The sequence below is a fragment of the Calypte anna genome, chromosome 20, assembly GCF_003957555.1.
Source record: "Calypte anna isolate BGI_N300 chromosome 20, bCalAnn1_v1.p, whole genome shotgun sequence".
Taxonomy (NCBI): Eukaryota; Metazoa; Chordata; class Aves; order Apodiformes; family Trochilidae; genus Calypte; species Calypte anna.
In genome coordinates, this window is record NC_044265.1 from 761,777 (window position 1) to 780,881 (window position 19,105).

The 19,105-nt window shown below is 46.3% G+C and overlaps 1 protein-coding gene across 1 annotated transcript; it reads left to right on the plus strand.

The window, feature by feature from the left end:
• The first annotated feature begins 2,071 nt into the window (after nucleotides 1-2,071).
• On the plus strand, nucleotides 2,072-6,516 carry ASIP (agouti signaling protein). The gene is made up of 3 exons (XM_008491153.1): nucleotides 2,072-2,267; nucleotides 4,393-4,454; nucleotides 6,338-6,516. Exons 1-3 carry the CDS (start codon nucleotides 2,093-2,095, stop codon nucleotides 6,512-6,514), a joined length of 414 nt encoding a protein of 137 aa, XP_008489375.1. The 5' UTR covers nucleotides 2,072-2,092; the 3' UTR covers nucleotides 6,515-6,516.
• Nucleotides 6,517-19,105: the final 12,589 nt, after the last annotated feature.

Sequence of the window (19,105 nt, forward strand, 5' to 3'; positions counted from 1 at the left end):
ACATGAAAAGAATTTCCCATTCTGACCTGAATGGTTATGATCTAAATAATTATATCTAACTTTGTGTTAGAACAGTCTTTAGAAAGCACCAAGAAATCTGCCAGGTTTGGGTATCATCTGTGAAAGGAGATGGGAAAACCAATCAAAGGGGATGTGTCCTGCACAGAAAAAGTGTCCAGGCAGGTACCTGACCTAGTGAGGATTTTCATGTGCTTCCCATGGCTCAGAGGCAGCTGCCACAGGCAGAGGCTGAACTGCTCTATAGCAGTTTGCCAGGTGTCCTTTAGGCCGGGTGATTTGTGAGCCCAAGCACCTGGAATTAGAGGCAGAATATTATCCCACAGGATGAATGGGTCAGTGGAGACTACAGAGTCTCAGCTTAGCAGCACTCATCAGAATATCTTCATCTCTTCTCTTTGGTTATATTAATTGCTCAGAACATTTGGTTTCACTTTTTTTACTGCTACTGGTAGCTTTCCACTGACAAACAGCTACCCCAGGGGAATGCTCCCCTCACTCTGACACAGCATGAGCATAATGCACATGGAAGCCAAACAGAACTTTGAACTTTAGCAGTGTTAAGAACCCAGAGGAAGAGGAGAGCAGGCTGTGAGCTCCTGTGTCCCATGCAGAGCTGCTCTCCCACAGGGCTTGGCCAGGGCCAGCAGCTTCTCCCAAGGTCCATGGCCACATTGTACAAACCCAAGCTTCTCCGTAAACTCCTCCAAATCCAACAGATTTGGTTATATCTTAGAAGTTCATAGAATCACAGAATCATCTGGGTTGGAAAGGGCCTCTGAGACCCTCAAGTCCAACCCTTGATCCACTCCCCCAGTGGTTCCCAGCCCATGGCACTCAGTGCCACATTCAATCTCTGCTTAGAAACCTCCAGGGATGGAGAATCCCCCCCTCCCTGGGCAGCCCATCCCAATGCCTGATCACCCTCTCTGCAAAGAACTTCTTCCTAACATCCAACCTAAACCTCCCCTGGCAGAGCTGAAGCCCTTTCCCTCTTGTCTGACTGATATCTGCCTGGGAGAAGAGACTGAAATGCTGTTGGTAAATGCTGGAGAGCATCGTGGGGAGCTCTTCCCCAGCTCCCTCATCCCCCTGGGGTGAATCCCCTCTGGTCCCATAGACTTGTGGGGATCCAAGTGGCTCAGCAGTCACTGACTGTTCCCTCCAGGATTACAGGGGAGCTGCTCAGCTCCCTATTTCTCTCTACAAGGCCCAGCAGCAGCTGTCCTCAGAACAAGGTCTGACTGCTGAAAAGGGAGGTGAAGAAAGTGTTCAAATCCTCAGCCTTTTCCTCATCTTTGGTGACTGTGTTTTTCCCCCCACGTCCAACAAAGAATGGAGGTTTTCCCTGCCCCTCCTTTTGCTGTTGATCTATCTCTAGAAGGTTGTCCTTAACAGAAGTGTCAAGGTTAAGTTCAACTTGTGCCTTCGTGTCCCTTGTTTTCTTGCTGTGTGACTTGATTGTATTCCTAAACTCTTAAAGTTATTCACATCCATGCTACACTCCAGGCCCATAAACGCTTTCCAGCACTGGACCTTTCATAACTTAAATGAGTAAGTTATGATTCATTATAGGATCAGAACAACCACATCAGGGTGTAATAAAAATATTTCTTTGTGACTTGCTTTTAAATGGAGAAAATTAATAGGAAACATAATTTGCGTGTTCTTTTAATTCTTCTAGGTTTTGTAGTAAAAATTGTAAAGAATATTTTCTGAGAAAAATCTGATGATGTGGTTGAGCTGGTCAAAAGCACAAATTCTTTTGCCCTCGGACATACAGGAATAACTCCATAAAAAAGTGGGGAGAACTCACCCCAAGCTTTTGAGGAAAAGAAACCTTTTGAGAAAAGAGCACAGAAAAAAGAAAAAGACAAAAAAGTCCTAAAGGAGTTATATTCGAGGCAGCATTTTTCCATTCAGACATTTGCAGCCTTGGGTATTCCAGTATCAGAGGCAAAGCAGAAACAAAGCCTTGGGATGCTGTCAAAGCTGCACAACATGACAGGAAACCATTGCTGAGTCCTGGTGTCTCTCTACATGCAGGTTTTGACCGACTTTGGGTTTCCTGACAATGGGATTTTTCCTCCCCAAGATGGAAAGTAAGAGCCTCATCCTGATCCTCTTGCTGTGCTGCAGCTTGCTCAGAGCTGCTGATGCTCACATGGTCATTGAGGAGAAGACAGAATGCAACCTGCCAAGGAGCAGCCAAATGAACCTCCAAGACCTCCCCCCCATCTCCATAGCAGGTCAGTAAAATCTGCCATTCTCTGCCCAGCTAACAAGATTTGCAGAAATTACAACTGTCAATAAATATGGATTGGTTTGGTAGCAGGCTGCAGCCTTGCAATTTCACAGCAGTGCCTCAGTACTCTGCAGCACTGCAGGGAGAATGCAGCCCAAGAACAGTGATGTGGCAAACCAGAAAAAAAAAAAGAAAATTAAAAAAGAAACAGATAATTTGTTTTAGCTGTACAGATTTCACTTCAGGTCCTGTCCTGCTGAGTATTTCATCCTGAGGACAAGTGGTTTTCTGTCAATATGGACAGAAATCTTCCTTTGAAAGCCCAGGGCAAGTAGAAAAAAGGGAACTTTAGATTTTCTTTAAGGGTCTGCTCTTGTGGCAGGGAAACCCCCAGTTCTCCAAGGTATTAATTCACCAAGCCATCCTTAGCCAGGGGAAGAAAAGAGCAGTGGAAGGGACAACCAGGGCTCATTTATTCACCTAAGCAGAAGCAGATATGTCCCTGGTGTTACTGACAAGTGTCCCTCTCCTGCTAGGGAACAGCCTTGTCACAGAATTTTTTCCTAGTGCTTGCCTTAACACTCTGAATGTCATTCAAGCCAACATCCTTTCTTTCAAGAAACCTACAGGTACCTGGGGACAACCAAGTGCAGAGTGTCTCTCATAGCTGCATCAGAATGTTGATTTAAACCTGTTTAGCTCCCACCTACAGCCTTGCAGAACTTTTGCCTAAAGCAGGTTGGGTTTTTACCTCGTTTCTTATTTTTTCTCTGCACTCTTGCTCAGGACAACATTTCTTTAAGGAGAAGCAGTTGCCCCACAGTTGGATTTCCAGTGAAATCTGAATATTTGAATCCAGAGTTACCTCAAGGGTTTTTACCTGCAAGTTTGTTAGAACTTGTGCTGGTCTGCAGCCTCCAGACCACACTGCTCCATGGTCCTGGCAGCCTGGATGCCTTCAGTTTCACACTTCCAGTAAATTTGACAATTCCAATTACAATCAGAGCTATAAGCCACATTTCAGCAGATTTCTCTCCTTTTCTCCCAAAAATGCTCTATAGAGCATTCAGGCTACATCATGGCATTTATTGCTTTGCCAGCAGACACCCAGGAACAGGCTGGGGAGTTCAGGAGCTGGATGGAGGGAGAGCCATGCCCTGGGCACTGCTCAGTCCCACACAAAGAATTCATTTGGAGCAAATCTGTTCAGCCCAGGGGGGAAAAGGCTCCAGGAAGACCTTAAAACACCTGAAGGGGCTACAGGAAAGCTGGGGGGGGGACTTATGGCAAGGGCATGGGGTGGCAGGGCAGGGGGAAAGGGATGGTTTGGATCCCAGGAGAAGTCTTAGTCCCAGAGTTTAAATATACTAAGAAACAGAATTATAACTGATATGATAATGTTAATAACTGCAGTGACAACTGCTATCAGCCCTCAATAATAATGAGGAATAATGAGGGATAATAATGAGGAAGTTCACAAATATGAGTGGTTTGATAAAAAGTTACATCAGGCATAGCCTGAACACCCCCTCTGCATTGACCAGGATCCCTGAATCAGTTCCACAAATATTCAATTCTACAAATATTCACAAATAAATATTCACAAAAAATACAAATATTCAAAAAAAGCTGCAGGCATGTGGATGAAACACCTCTGCAAGTGATGGTTCCTCCAACAAGGTGGTAGGTGAACAGCAAACTGAAGAATGAAAGGAGGCAGCACACATATGAAGGCCTTAGGCCAGATGAAGAAAGAGTTTTTGGTTTGTTAATTCCTGCCCAATTCCTACAGATTACATCACCTCTTAACAGAAAAAAAAAAAATGGAATTGCAAAGTTGTTGGGCTTTTTTCTCTATTTTGGTTCATGGGACTAACATGCCCTCAGCTTACACAGAGTTTGCTTTTTTTTCTCTGGAGTTGGTTTGCATCTGACCAAACAACGTGCAGAAAAAAACCTCCTAAAAGAGGAGCATCAGGGCCCTTCTGAGGGGTAGCAGGAGCTGAGCCCCTGGGATGGGCACAAGGCCATTCCCTGCCTTCCCTGGCACCACAGCAACATTGGGCATCTCCATTCAGTAATGTGCCACGACACTGATTTAATGTCCTGTTGTGCTCTTCTCTTTCAAGATTTAACTAAAAGATCCCAGAAAGTCAGCAGGAAAGAGGCAGAGAACAAGAAATCTGCCAAGGTAGGTGGCTGTTTTGAAAACACTATTGAATTAAAATAGTTTAACAGATCTCTAATTATGCTCAGTGCATTCATTTGCAAGGCTTTTTGAGACATTTCCTGGTTTAAATTATTTACTTACAGTTTGAAGCTCTAAATATTGTAAAAACAGATGCAAAACATTAATGGTGGAAAAAAACTAAATGATCTTTGACTGGTCTGAGGTTATTGTTTGGGTTTGGGAGGGTGTCTCCTACACAACTTTAAGCTTGAGCTGGTTAAAGTATTTGTAAAATGATTTTGAGAGCCACAGTAGGAAGGTATCACCCCACGCAGGGCACCTGCAGCCCAGGGCACAAACTCTCCCTCTGCTGAGAGCTGCAGGGGACAAAAAATCCAAGTCAAAACACAGAAAGAAGTTGGGATTTGGCTGGGAAGGTTAAGCAGTCCTTTAATCAGGCCAGCAGATTCAGGCTGGTAGTTTTCCTTAATGTGATGTTACCCCAAGGTCTCAAATGTGAAGTATGACATGGGTTGGACTCCTGCATTTTAAACATTGCCCTGAGGATAGGAAATGACATTTTGACTCCATTTGAATATCTCACGATAGCCATTTACAACCAAACTGAAACATGGAGAGCTCCTCCTTTTCCTTTCTAATCGATGTCTCCTGTGCTCCACTTCCTTCAAACACATCCTCAGCTCACAGGATGAGGATTAAAGGGGTCTCAGGGTGACAAGGCCAAAGCAGGACATCCCTGGGATCAAACTGTCAGAGCTGCTGAGGCACTGAGAGACCTCGGAACATTTTACCATAAAACTGAAACTCCTGAGAATTTACCAAGGTGAAAATAGGATAGGGTGCCTGTAGGCATCCAGAGATCCCTGCCAGGTTCCAGGCACATGATCAGCCCCAAGTTTTCCACCTTTCCAAGTCACAGACACAGAAGCTGCACTCCTTGGGAGGCTCAGAGATTCTTCCAGCTCTCCAGGCTGTGGCTGCAGGCAGGATGCACAGAGGGCTACTGAGCCCCACAGGCAGCTTGCCAGACAAAGCAGGTGAGGAAGAGCCTTGCCAAGTCACCCCTCTCCCCTTTCTCAACCTCAAAGCTCAAGAAATAAGTCCAGAGGAGGCCCTGGAGCTGCTGGGAGGGCTGGAGCAGCTCTGGAGCCAGGCTGAGAGTTGGGGGTGTTCAGCATGGAGAAGAGAAGGGAGCAATGGGGAGACCTTAGAGCACCTTCCAGTGCCTGAAGGGGCTCCAGGAAAGCTGGGGAGGGACTTGGGACAAGGGCCTGGAGGGATGGGATGAGGGGGAATAGTCTCAAGATGAAAGAGGGAAGGTTTAGATGAGATCTTAGGAAGCAATTGTTTGTTGTGAGGGTGCTGAGCCCCTGTCCCAGGGTGCCCAGAGAAGCTGTGGCTGCCCCATCCCTGGCAGTGTTCCAGCCCAGGTTGGATGGGGCTTGGAGCACCCTGGGCTGTGGGAGGTGTCCCTGAGCATGGCAGGGGTTGGGAGTAAATGCTCTTTAAGGTCCCTTCCAACCCAAACCATCCTATGATTCTATGATTTGGAAAGTTTGGGGATCCAAGAGTAATTCCTTACTAGATTTTACTGATTATGCCATTGCCTTTGCAGATTCTTGGGTGCTGCCACATTCTTCCCTGCAGATCATTTTCCAGTACTCTGTGCAGCCAGGTTTCTCATTGCCCAAACCCTGAGGCTCATTGGGTTTATCCTGGTGCTCACTCAGCATTTCCCAGGATCCAGCCCCCCACATCTCTATCACTGCTACTGCAGCTCTCACTGCTCAAGCCCAAAGCTCCCATGGTTTGCTTTGCACCTCTGCTTTCTTCTGACCCCTCCTCATTTAACTTTTCATACATTTTCATGGTTTTTCTCCTAGAAAAATGCTGAACTGAAGACTCCACCAAAGCCTCGTCCCACGCCAGCTGCTGACTGTGTGCCCAACTTCAAACCCTGCAAACCCCACCTGAGTTCCTGCTGTAGCTACTGTGCTTTGTGCAAATGCAGAATTTTCCAGACCATCTGCCAATGCCTCCTGTTAAACCCAAAGTGCTAAACTGGGGACACCATAAGGCTCTGGTCTGCACCAGCTTCTCAAGTCTGTATTTCAAACTGGGTCTATTGGAGCCAAGAGCTGTGAAGCTGGCAGCTTGGATTTGCCCCTCTTAAAACTAAACAGACAATGGGTTTTTTTAATGTGGTTAATACTATCATAAATGGGATTTTTTTCCAGGAGCAGACAGCCAGGGAGATTGCTATGGAACAGGTATTTTAGCAAAATCTTGACCTTTGTTTTTGAGAAGAATTCTGGGTCCTTGTAAGTTTGGGCCTTGTTTGTTTGGGCCTTGGGTTTCTATGGGGTTTTTTGAAAGGTTGTATTCTAACCTTTTGGTTTTTTTTTAAAGATCAGACACAGTGCTGTCCTACCAGCACCACAAAACCTGCCCCAGTGGCACACAAACACCACACTAAACCAGGATGGGTTAATCCAGTGAGGGACTAAAGCCTGGGTTTATCCACAAGGACAGCACAGCCCAAATATCATGCTGAAAATGCAGGTTCCAAGGTTAACTCCCTTTCACATATTCAGGAAAAATCAGGATGAGAATTTGTATTGGTTATTCTACCTGAAAAGACAGACCCAAAACAGGAACATGGGTTTTTTTATCATACCCAGCTCAGCATCTGGACATCCACCTCCAGGATTTTTGGGGCATTCTACCAGTAACCAGTATCTCCAAGACATATAATATGCAAGTGCATTTGAAACAGGAATATATCTGTGCCTCATGACTTAAAAATCAGATTATTTTTCTTTTCCAGCTGTATCTATAGGAACAGAGTCCTCAGCCCTTCCTCTCCTGCTGCCAGGGACACAGGGTATTTAACTTTAACAAACTTTAAGGGCTTTAAGAGAGGAAGGAAAGATCAATAAAGAGATGAATGTGCATCCCATACTTACATCCTGAAGGGAACCATGACAACCAATCCATTGCTCTTTCTTTGCCCATTCTTACTATGGGCAAGCCCCAGCACCTACCCCAGGTGTGCATCTCTGGGGCAATCTCCATAGCAACAGGGGCAAAACCAATCATCAACCACTGCACCAACCCTTAAGGTTCAGAAAGTATGGATGAAGCTCAGGGCAGCAGCAAACAGGTGTCTAGAAGGCATCTTCCTCCTGCTCTTCAAGCTCTTTGCTTCAACCCTGAGTTATCCAAGAAAATTCCTTCTTGGTTAAACTGCAGGAGAGATGTGGGAGGACACAGGAGAGCAGGGAGAGCTGTCCCAGGCCCTGAGGACTCTTCCTCTGCTTTTTACCTCCTCTGCACTCTCTCTGCAGTGTTCCCTGCCCCTCTACTCTTCCCCTTTCTGCATCCCTCTCCTGGTTGGATCATTTTCCCCTTCTCCCACTGCTCTTGCCCATCACCTGCAGTCCCAGGGCCAACCCCACATCTGGGTAACTGCACCCCTCTCCCTAACACTGCTCTGTTTTTTAACCATGAAATTTTGATCCCACTCCTGATTTTTCTAATGCTCTGTGCAGGCCTCACTGAGAGGAATCTTTAAAAAAATCCTTATTGATTTATTACTAAGTACAGCTGAGGATTACAAAAATGATCCAGATGACACCCTAAAAGGGGCTCAAGTCATATGAACTTTTTTCTTCTGACAATAAATCCAAAGCCCAGAGCTCAAAACATAGCTCAGATGTTGACAGAAATGTTTGTTTGCTGAGGGACAGATACAGATATCAGAGATTAACCTAAGAAAGGGCCAAATGATGACAGGATGTCATTGTATTCCTTATCTAAAATTCATCAGCTGTCATATATAATGCAAGCTTGAATGCATTTAAATGTATGTAAACATATCTTTAATCAGATATTCTGGCTCAGAAATATGTAAGTCATTCACTTACAATAAAAAGAAGATGAGAAGGAAAGATGAGAAAATACAGGGGCCTTAGGAAATAGAATTTGGCCCTTTCTTTTGCTAGGTAAAGATGTAGGATCCCATCCCGTTGTTTCAAAATCCTCATAACTATAAGAAATAACTATATAGAAATAACTATAAGAAATTGTCTTTGGTTGATACTCAAACCAGATGAATAACCACACAAATTCTTATATAGAAATATTAATCTTTTCTTACCAGAATGTCCAGCTGGTCAGAAAAATGATATTTTGCCAGGGTAGAGAGGAAGAGAGGAAAGGGAAGGAAGGGGAGACAGAAATCAAGCAGAAAGCTGTTCTCAACCCTTGCAGAGCCACAGATGGGCTGAAGGCTGCAGGGACATCTGGAACTCACTTGGTCCCCTTGAGCTGGGTGCCTGACCCTCTGTACTGGGGAGCCCTGAACTGGACCCAGCACTGCACTGGTGCCGGGCAGAGGGGGGGGATCAGTCCTGAGCCCCCTGCCAGCCCTGCTCCCAGCACAGCCCAAGCTCACTGCAAGCTCCCATTGCTGCCTCACAGCTCACTCCATCCTCACTCCGTCCTCACCTCTTCCCAGATGGGTGGGAATGTGCTGATTCCCGGGGTTGTCCCCCCCCAGGTGCAGGACTTTGCACTTCTCCTGCATCGGGTTCCCGGCAGGAATTGCCCCAGGTCCCTCTGGATGGCAGCAGAACCCTCTGGCACATTAGCCCCTGCTCCCAGTTCTGTGACTTCCCGAGGGTTCCCAGCATCCAGCTCCTTAGGGAAGATGTTATCCCAGGCTTAGATGAATGGGAAGTGCTAAAGGGGAATCTGCAGGGGCTCCAGGAAGGCTGAGAGGGAATGTGTGCAAGGGCCTGGAGTGATGGGCTGAGGGGCAATGGATTTAAATTAGAGAGGAGCAGATCTGGATTGGATGTTAGGAACAAGTTCTGTGCCATGAGGGCAGTGGAACAATGGCACAGGGTGCCCAGGGAGGGGGCTGAGGCCTCATCCCTGGAGATGTTCAAGGTGAGGCTTGAGGAGGCTCTGAGCACCCTGATCTGGGTGAGGGTGTCCCTGATACTGCAGGGCTTGGACTGGGGGACCTGGAGAGGTCCCTTCCAACCCAAATCATTCTGTGATTCTATGCTGAGACCCACAAGAAGGATCCAGAGACATGGAAGCCCATCCAGCAGAGTACAGGATGGATGATGTGCCAAGGCAATGAAGAAAGAAAAAACTTCACCCATGACAATGAGGAGAGAGGCTTTGCAACACATACACACATATTTTTAATATAGCATTTATATGTAGTGCATTTTTACAAATTTGATTTACTAACAAGCCTTTTGTTTTGTAACTGGCATTGGTTAGAAAGTAGTTCTGCTTTCTTTGCCACTCCTCTTATCACACCAAAGAATATATATTTAATCAAGTAGTCTGAAATCTGTTATTAGCCTTAGTGACTGGGTAAAGATCACAGTGCATGAGGTATTGATAAGATTACAGCCATGAGGAAACCATGGACACTTGTGCTAATTCTTGTCACTGAGCTGTGAACAGAGGGCACAGCTCAGAGTCAGTCCTGCAGCATCAGGACGTGGGGGTTCCTGGTGCAGGCTCAGGACTGACAGCCCCAGCAGCTGGAATTGCAGAAGCTGCAGGCTGCAAGCTGTGAGCTTTCCCCCAGCTACATTTCCCTCTGGACTAGGGTTGTTTGCTTCCCAGTAGCTGTGTTCTGCATTTGGTAGGAGCATCACACCCACTGATGGCTCAGTCTGGGAGCACGAGAAGCTCAGCCCAGGGATGGAGAAGCTGCAACCCAACAGGATGAGAGGAAACAGCCTGCCAGAGACAGAGGAGGAACCCAAAAAGGTTTTAGGAGACCCCAGACCAGAAATCACCACCGGACCAAAGAAAGGCTTGTGAAGAGCAGGAGGGGAGGTGCAGACTCACCAGGGTGTAATTGTACAGGGATTTCTTTGTCTGGGGGCCCTCTCTGGAGACATCCAGCTTGGGCTGGTTTATTTTTTTCCAGCTGTGCCACCTGAATAAATTATTTTTTTAAAGATTCAATGCCTGAGATTCTGCTATGGGGAGCTCAGGGTGGAGGTTGAAGGAAGATGAAGTGCAGGGGCTGAAGGGCCCCCATGCAGCCCCAGTCCTGGGGACAAAGCGTTGCTGGCACTTGTGGAACTCCTCAGAGGATGTGTGAACACTTGGGCAGCTTCTACTCTGCTAACTCAGACTTTATTTAGTCAGAGCAGATATTTCTGTTGAGGAGCAGTTTGTGAGGGTAAGAGATCTCTCAGGGTCCCCTCTGAAACATCCCCAGCACACAGAGGACATCACACACCCATGTTCAAGACTATTTAAGTTTTGGTTGTCACAAACCAAAATGTCTTCACTGGAAACTTAAACTCAAGCCCAGACCCAGTCATGCTCCAGGGCAATCACTTTGCTTCTACAGACTAATGCAAATTTAACCCTAATTACAGCCTGGTAGGATTCAGCACAAAGAAATCACTATTGGCTTTTCTGAACATTGCCCTTCTTGTGGGAATTTAAAACAGACACTGAATTTCCCATCCAAAGTCCTGACTTGATTACTTACTGTCACACTTAAAGACCATAAACATCCAAGTTTATCCTGATGGATAAAACAAACAGCAGAACTGACATCTCAATGACTGTACCAAACAACTCAGCTTTCCAAGCTTAACTATTGAAAGTCTCTGGGAGACCCCAGAAGGAAAACCAACAACATTCCATGTCAGCCATTAGGATCTTCTCAGGGCAGGGAAGGTTTGCTGGATGGCAGAAAAGCTTTTCCCAAGTTCTGTAGGTGAGTCAACAATATCTGTGATGCTGCTTTGGCTGAGGGTGAGGAAAGATTCAATAAAGTCCCTTTGAGATGCAGAGATAATGTTCATTTCATGATGAAATTAGTTATAGGAGAACCAGATGGAGACTTGTATAACCAGAGGAGCCAAAGAAGAACTTCCCATGCCCAAAGCTGCTGATCCTGTGGGAGCTCTGGTTTACAGTGCAAAAACTGCATCCTCTGAGTCCTGCAGCAAACGTGCTGCTCAGGGTGCTGTGGGACACCCACCCCTGAGATCCTGAGGTCACTGCTGGTGCTGCTGTAGGTGTTGGTGACATCCAAGCATAACATCTTCAATTGGAGCTGAATTCAAACTGCAGTTCCTGTCCATGCAGGGAGCTCAGAACCAGGTGATCTCTAAAGTCCCTTCCAACCCAAACCATTCTATGCTTCTATGATTTTATGAATTAGACCATTCCTTGGCAAGAAGAATGACTCTCTAAACACCAAAAAGACCAAACTTTACATTTCTTCACACCCAGCATCCTATTTAGCTCAGAGAGACACAATTTTGGGCTGCAGAATCAAGGCTGAAAAGGAAAATAATTGAACCCAGACTCTCCTAATAATCACATGAGAAGTTCACATTTTTTCCTGCCTACTCCTAAGCTCTGAACTGTTGCCCTCCTAAAGTGCCTTCTCCAGACAGGAATCTCCAGCAGACAGAAGGCACAGAAGGGGGGATGAGCTGCTATGGCCACTGCATTGCAAAATCCCAATTGGCACTGTAATGCCTGGGACAGATTGGTCAGAGCCAACTCATCCCCAAGACTGGAAGTGCACCACAGTGACTCATTTCCAAACAGAAATGAAATCTTAGCTTTTTTTTTGTACATTTAGTAGTTGAAAAGACATCATTTCTTCCTACATCAGATGGAAACCATTCCAAAAAAAACCAACAATACCACTGGAAAGAGGACATGCTTTTGTGGGATGGTGGTTTTTCTCTGGGTTGATGGTTGGATGCAGTGATCTTTGAGGTCTTTTCCTACTGTTACAGTTGTGTGATGAGACAAAGTCTCATGTCACCTCTAATGGGCACACCACCAACACTGTTCCAGCTCTCATTTTCCCAGGATCCCAGCTCCATTGGGAGCATTTTTAAATGGCATCATCAGGTCCCATCAGTGCAGGGATAGCACAGAGGACAGGAACACACATGGCAAACCTGGGATGCATTTCCTCACTCTTGGTAGCTCCTTAAGACTGCAAAATGGAAGCAGCAGCTTGTGGCTCCTCACCCAAGTCAGTTCCATAGCTATAGGAGCTGTTGTAACACCCCAGGAACTCATAACGTGCTTAACACCATTCCTGAACATAAGAAGACAACACCTGCTCCAGATCAGAGATCCTGAGATGTTCTGCTGAAAACTTCTTTAACAACATTCCCACTTTCCTCAGGTCCAGCAGCTCATTGAGGGTCACAGAATCACAGAAAGTCAGGGGTTGGAAGGGACCTGTCAGGGTTTAACACTGGCCCAGCAATTAAACCAGATAACAGACGCTCTCTAATAATGTCTCTCTCCTCCTTGATAAAGAAAGGAGAGAGAATAAGGGAGAGAGACTGATGGGTTGGAAACTAAACTACACAACTTTAGTGAAACAGTAATGATAAATAGGTAAAATTACTAAATCTATACAAATATACAGGAAAATTGATCCCAGGTTCCTCCCTCCTTTCCCCCAGTAACTCTCACACCAGCACTGAGGCTGCAGGGCAGCCCTGGGAAAGTCCAGGCTGGACTCCTGGGGTCAGCAGCAGTTGGGAGCTGGAGGCAGGAACACACAGATATGGGCTGGCACAGATCAGGACCAGGCAGACGAACGGATGGGATCCTTCCAGGATGCCAGGTGAAGGAAGGGAAGCAGGAAATCAGGAAAACCCAAAGTCTGGAAATCCAGAAATCTGTCTCAGCCCTCGTGATGCCTCAAATTTATACTGAGTGTGAAGTATATGGGATGGAATCCTCTGTTTGGTCAATTCTGGCATCTGTCTTGTCTGTTCCTCCCCAAAGGTGGAACCTCTTTATCCTCCTGGACGGTAAAATGTTCTCCTCAGAGCTGAGCAGTGTCCTTGGCTCTGCACACCAGTCTCTAGCAGTAACTATAAACATCAAGTGTTATCAATCCTAGAAGCACACACTGTCTGAGAAACTTGCTGTTAATTTCAGCAAGTGCAACTACTTACAAGAGACTTAGCTAAAAGTAAAAGTACAAGACAGAAAATCACCTTTATCCTGGTCCAAACCAGGACAGGACCTCAAAAGATCCAAACCCTTTCCAGAGCAGGGTCCCCTCCAGCAGTCCCACAGAACACATCCAGGTGGGATTTGAATGTCTCCAGGGAAGGAGACTCCACACCCTCCCTGGGCAGCTGTGCTGTGCTCTGTCACCCTCACAGGGAAAAAGCTTTTCCTTATGTTTGTGTGGAACCTCCTGCGCTCCAGCCTGCTCCCATTACCCCTTGTCCTGTCATTGGGCATCCCTGAGCAGAGCCTGGCTCCATCCTCCTGACACCTTTACATATTTATAAACATCACTGAGCTCACCCCTCCTCCTCTCCAAGCTGCAGAGCCCCTCAGCTCCCTCAGCCTTTCCTCACCAGGAGATGTTCCACTCCATCATCTCTGTGCCTCTGCTCTGGGCTCTCTCATCAGTTCCCTGTCCTTCTGGAACTGAGGGGCCCAGAACTGGACACAGTACTCCAGATGTGGCCTCACACAGAGCAGAGGGGGAGCAGAAGCTCTCCTGACCCCTCCTGATGCCCCCCAGGTGCCACTGGGCTCCTTGGCCACCAGGACACCTCTTTGGCTCGTGGTCCCCCTCCCATCCCCCAGCACCCCCAGGGCCCTTTCCCCTGTGCTGCTCTCCCCCTGCTCAGTCCCCATCCTGTCCTGCTACCTGGGGTTGTTCTTTTCCAGATCCTTGTCCTTGTAATACATTAATTTTGTCCCTGCCCAGCTCTCCAGAATCCTGGAGCTTACAGCACTGTTGATTACAGAGGGTTTGGTGCATTTTTTCCCCCTTCCCCATCAAATGACCCTTATCTGACAGCTCAGACACCCAAATACCAGGCTGGCATGCCAGGCTAGTTAAGGTTTTTCTGGACCTCCAGGATTAACACATACATACATATATTTCTTACATCTATATTTCTTATATATATATATTATATATTTAGTTATATTTGAATCAGTGAAGAAGCAGGACATGAAAATTTGACCTTGCTCTTTTCTTTTTTGTTTTTTTGGGTTTTTGGGGTTTGTTTTTTTTTTTGGGTTGGGTTGGGGTTTTTTTGGGGGGGGGTTGTTCTTTTTTTTTGGTCCCTTCTGGTATCTGCCTTGCACAACTGGAGCAGCTCAGCAGCATCAGCTCGAGTGCTCAGTCCCAGCTTAGATACAGGATCAGGAACACCCAGAGCAAGGCTCTGGACCTGGAGAATGTCCCCATCTGGAGCAGCAGCACAGGGCCAGAGCCACACCAGGCTGCCCTAAGGAGCAATCCATCACTCCCCAAATACCCTGCTCAAAACTGTGGTGCCTGTAGATTACGTTCTGAGATAGCACAAGGATTTTTTTGGCAAGCTTCTCAGATGATATGCAGGTGGTCAACACATGGCTAAGTCCCTCTCCCATCTCTTCCAGAAGAAAAAGGAGGCATCAGTCATTTCTGCAAGATTTTTCAGTGAAACGAAGAAACCAATCCCATTACACATGCACATGTATTCCTATTGAGGAAATCCTTTGAAATTAAATCCTAAATTGAAATATAGGAGCCCTAAAATAGCCGTAAGAGTGTCACAACACAACTCACATGTGGCAATCATTACATACACATAAAAGCAGGAAAAGTTGGTCTTAAGTTCTGCCAGGGGAGGTTTAGGTTGGATATTAGGAGAAATTGTTTGCAGAGAGGGTGATCAGGCATTGGGATGGGCTGCCCAGGGAGGGGGGTGGATTCTCCATCCCTGGAGGTTTTTAAGCAGAGACTGAATGTGGCACTGAGTGCCATGGGCTGGGAACCACGGGGGGAGTGGATCAAGGGTTGGAGCTGAGGATCTCAGAGGCCCTTTCCAGCCCAAATGGTTCTGTGAAGACAAAATCTATTGATCCAGTTCAGACCCTTTCAGTCTCTTCTATTGACTTCAACATAATCTGATAAACACTCTACACCAGGAGGTGGTTTTACCATCAGTGTTCTTGTGGTGCCCCTTCATATTTTTGGCAGTTTCCTCAACTAATATGTCATCTGTGATCTCCTATGGGGTTCCCTTCATCCCTTCACTTCATGCAGCTGCTTCAGTTAAGCAAGGAACAGTACCACACAACTTTTAACAGTAATAGCCAGAAATCAACCAGGAAAATATATAGTCTCTCTCTTTCTTATTGTGTTCCATAACAAAGAAGGGTAGTATTAAAAACAACAAGCACAAAACAAAGCAAACAAACCAAAAAACCCAAAACCAAACAAAAACAACAAAAAACAACAAAAACCCCAAACAAAAACAAAACCAAAAAAACACCCACTAACCAAGAAACCAAACACATAAATTCATTAAAGTCTGATGGTGTTTCACCTCCTTTAATCCTCCAGAATGGGAATGGGAGCAGATGCCTCAGGAGCAATGCACCAACCAGGGCTCCCTCAGAAATACCTGGCAGACCCAGGAGACTTCAGTACTGAAAAGATTTTGCTATAAAGCTGGAATCCAAGTCACAATAATTTCTACATTTAGAAAACAAACCTTTGGAGCACTTGATGAGCATCCCAGGTGGTTTTTACCCCTTTATTCCCTTCTTCTCCACCACTCCTACAGACAGCAGTGTGCTCAGAGCTGTCATTCCTTCCCTACAAAAGGAGAGAAGGAAATTCCTTTTCTCTGCCATCTCCGTGGCAGGGCAGACCAGAGCACAGCAAAGCTCCTCACTGCCAAAAAGGGCCCAAAGGAGTTTGTTTCCAGTTGCTAAGAAAATATCCATGGGAAGGAAGTTTCGGAGGGGAGGGCCAAGAGGATAACCCAGGGCTGGTTCTGAGTGGAACCCAATAATGCAGAGCAGACACCTGGAACCAGCACTGCCTCAGAACCAAACCTGGGGGTCAGTCAGCATCTAAAGGGGCTTCCAGCACCTGCAGCATTGCAGCCAAGGTGCTGTTCAGTTTGCCCCTAACACTGCTGCTCCAGCAGGGAAAAGGAGCACATGGCATGGACTGGGGCCCATTTATTGCTCCCTGACAAAAGTTCCTTCACCACTGATGAAACCAAAGCCAGAGTGCTACAGAAACACACAGGTGTGCTGAGAAGTCTCTCTGGACTCTGGAGATGGAACAAGAAGTAAAAACTTTCCAAATGTCCTCAAGAGTTTAATCTCTCTGCTCTGGAACTCCAGGGGACAGGACAAGCAGAAGGATGTCAGTCAGACACCATTCAGTTCACAAGGATGCTGCAGAACCTGAACTTTTTGTTTTCATCCCATCAACAATATTTTTCCACAGGACTATTTTTTTTCCTCTCTTCTTCTCTCAGTCTTTTGTTTGCTTTTGCTTCTTCTGAGTCTGTGCAAGCCACAAGCACTCATGAGGGTCAGTGATTTCAAAAGAGGGGGGAAAATACTTAAATGTTATTTATGCTTCTTTGCAGTTGTAGAAAGTTCTCCAGAGCCAAACAATGCTACTACAAACCCAGTGCCTGTTTACCACTTCTGATTTATCTTTACAACAAAGCCCCAAAGGGCAAAAACCACAGCAGACTTCTGAGAAACTTCCTATCATCTTCAAACACAACAACTGCAATGGAAAAAGCTCAGCCAGGAATCAGTGCAATATTCATTTACCAGCTCTTTGTTCTCTGCTCACAGGGATCCATATTCCCTAAGGCTCTCTGTACACCTCCATCAATCTCCCTCTCACAGAACATTTAACCACGCAAAGAAAATAAAGAGCAAGATCTGTGCTGCAAATCAGTTGCTTAAAAAACCCCAGAGGGACCATGATATCTGGTGGAGATAACTGGAGAAAACTGCCCAGACTGTACCCATCACTTCTGACTCAGCAGTGGAGGAAGAAGGGGGGCAAAAGTTGCCTCAGTTAAAAGAGAACAGTGTTTTCATTGGGAAGGAAAGCATTAACAGAAAATCCAAAAACATTTGAGAAAACGTTTATTACTCTTCTTGACCAAATCAGAGACTTGTGTCAAGATGAGGAGTCCAATCCTTCAGCTCTCATTTCATCCTGCCACCAGCTCCAAGCATTCTGCAGGACCAAGGAGGCTGCAGGAGCATCCTGGGACAGCCCAGACACAAAAGGCACAAAAGGGAGAGTGGAAATGACTGTAGAGGTTAAACAAAGCCAGACAAGACATGGCATTAATCAAGAACTTTTCCAGGTGTGGTAACCAAGCCTGGTTTAGCACTGCTTCATTACTGTGGGTTTCTCCCTGATCTATTTTAAAAGTCTCAATGAAATTACTAGCTAAGGATAGCTCAATGTGAAGCACAGTTAATGGGGAGGACTCAGGCATTTCCCAGTTCTCAGCCAGTTCTGGTTGCCAGCATTTGGAGAACTGGGGAGGGGCAAGAAAGCTGCAAATCAGAGTCCGTTCCTGTTTTATGAAGAAGAGCAGACACTGCCTCTCCCCAGCCCTGACACACTGGACACAGTTTCTCCAGCTGTGCACAGCTGGAAGTGTCACAGCTTTAGGGTTTGCCTTTCCCAATGAAGCTGCCAACAAGAGTGGGGAAAGATGCTGAGAAACCTGGGAGGCAGAGCTGCTCCCAAACCTTCCCCATCAGCACCAGCCCAGCTCTGCACTACAAATGCTTCCAGAAACTCAAGAGCTGCCACCCCTGAGCCTAATGCTTACCAGACTTACCAAGAATCACAGAACCATTTTGGTTGGGAAAGACCTTTAAGTCCATCAGCTCCAACCATTCCCCCATCCCTGCCAAGGCCACCCCTGCCCCGTGTCCCTCATCCCCACATCTCCAGGCTCAGAAACCCCTCCAGGGATGATGGGGACTCCAGCCCTGCCCTGGGCAGCCTGGGCCAGGCCCTGACAACCATTTCAGTATTTTCATCTTGAGGGTCACCAAACACCCAGAGACAGCCTAAGGAGGTTGTTATCACTGTCCCCAGACACAACTGGAACTCACCTGTGCAAGATGGTCCCCAAGCTGACTGAGCTGGCCCCAGTGTAAGGACAGGGATGAACCAGAGACCTTCAGATGGCCCTAGCTAAATTATTCTGTGAATCCATGACCCAAGCCCAACAGCAGAATTACAGCTCTGTACTTCAGAAGTGCAGCAAAGAAATGGGTTTAGAGAAGCCAAAGCCCAGGTACAAGAAACTAAGGAAGAGTAAGGAGGACAACACCCAGCCCTTTCCTATCGTGGTGTTCTACTACAACCTTATTTTCTATCATTCTCTGCCACATGCAGCACTGTATGACACATGGTGACCATCACCTAGATTTGGATGTGCAGTGCAACTATGTCACAGGGTGGAGCTCAGTTCACATATGTAAGTGTAAAGGATCCCTTTGAGATTTATAGGACCCAAATTCAGTGGAAATCAGTGCTTTTTAGAGGTCAATGCAAAGCAGAACAATGAAGAGAGCTGCACGTGGAGTGACATTTTGTTCATTCACAATCAACAATTCTTCCTCCTCCAACAGTTCATGCTCTACACCCCATTTTAATCATTCACAGACATCACACTTGGTGCTTGCACATGAATCTCAGAGCACTTCAAGCATTATTTTAACACGATCCCAAACCTCTCCTCATCTGACATCCAGAAACAAAGGTGGCCTGCAGTATAATGCTGAATGAAGTGACAGTGGCAAGA

What these genes read in the sequence shown, in the direction of transcription:
- ASIP (XM_008491153.1), top strand. Translation starts at nt 2,093, where the DNA reads ATGGGATTTTTCCTCCCCAAGATGGAAAGTAAGAGCCTCATCCTGATC. An exon ending in CCCCCCCATCTCCATAGCAG is followed by an intron (nt 2,268 to 4,392) that starts GTCAGTAAAATC and finishes TTCTCTTTCAAG; the next exon opens with ATTTAACTAAAAGATCCCAG. An exon ending in AGAACAAGAAATCTGCCAAG is followed by an intron (nt 4,455 to 6,337) that starts GTAGGTGGCTGT and finishes TTTTTCTCCTAG; the next exon opens with AAAAATGCTGAACTGAAGAC.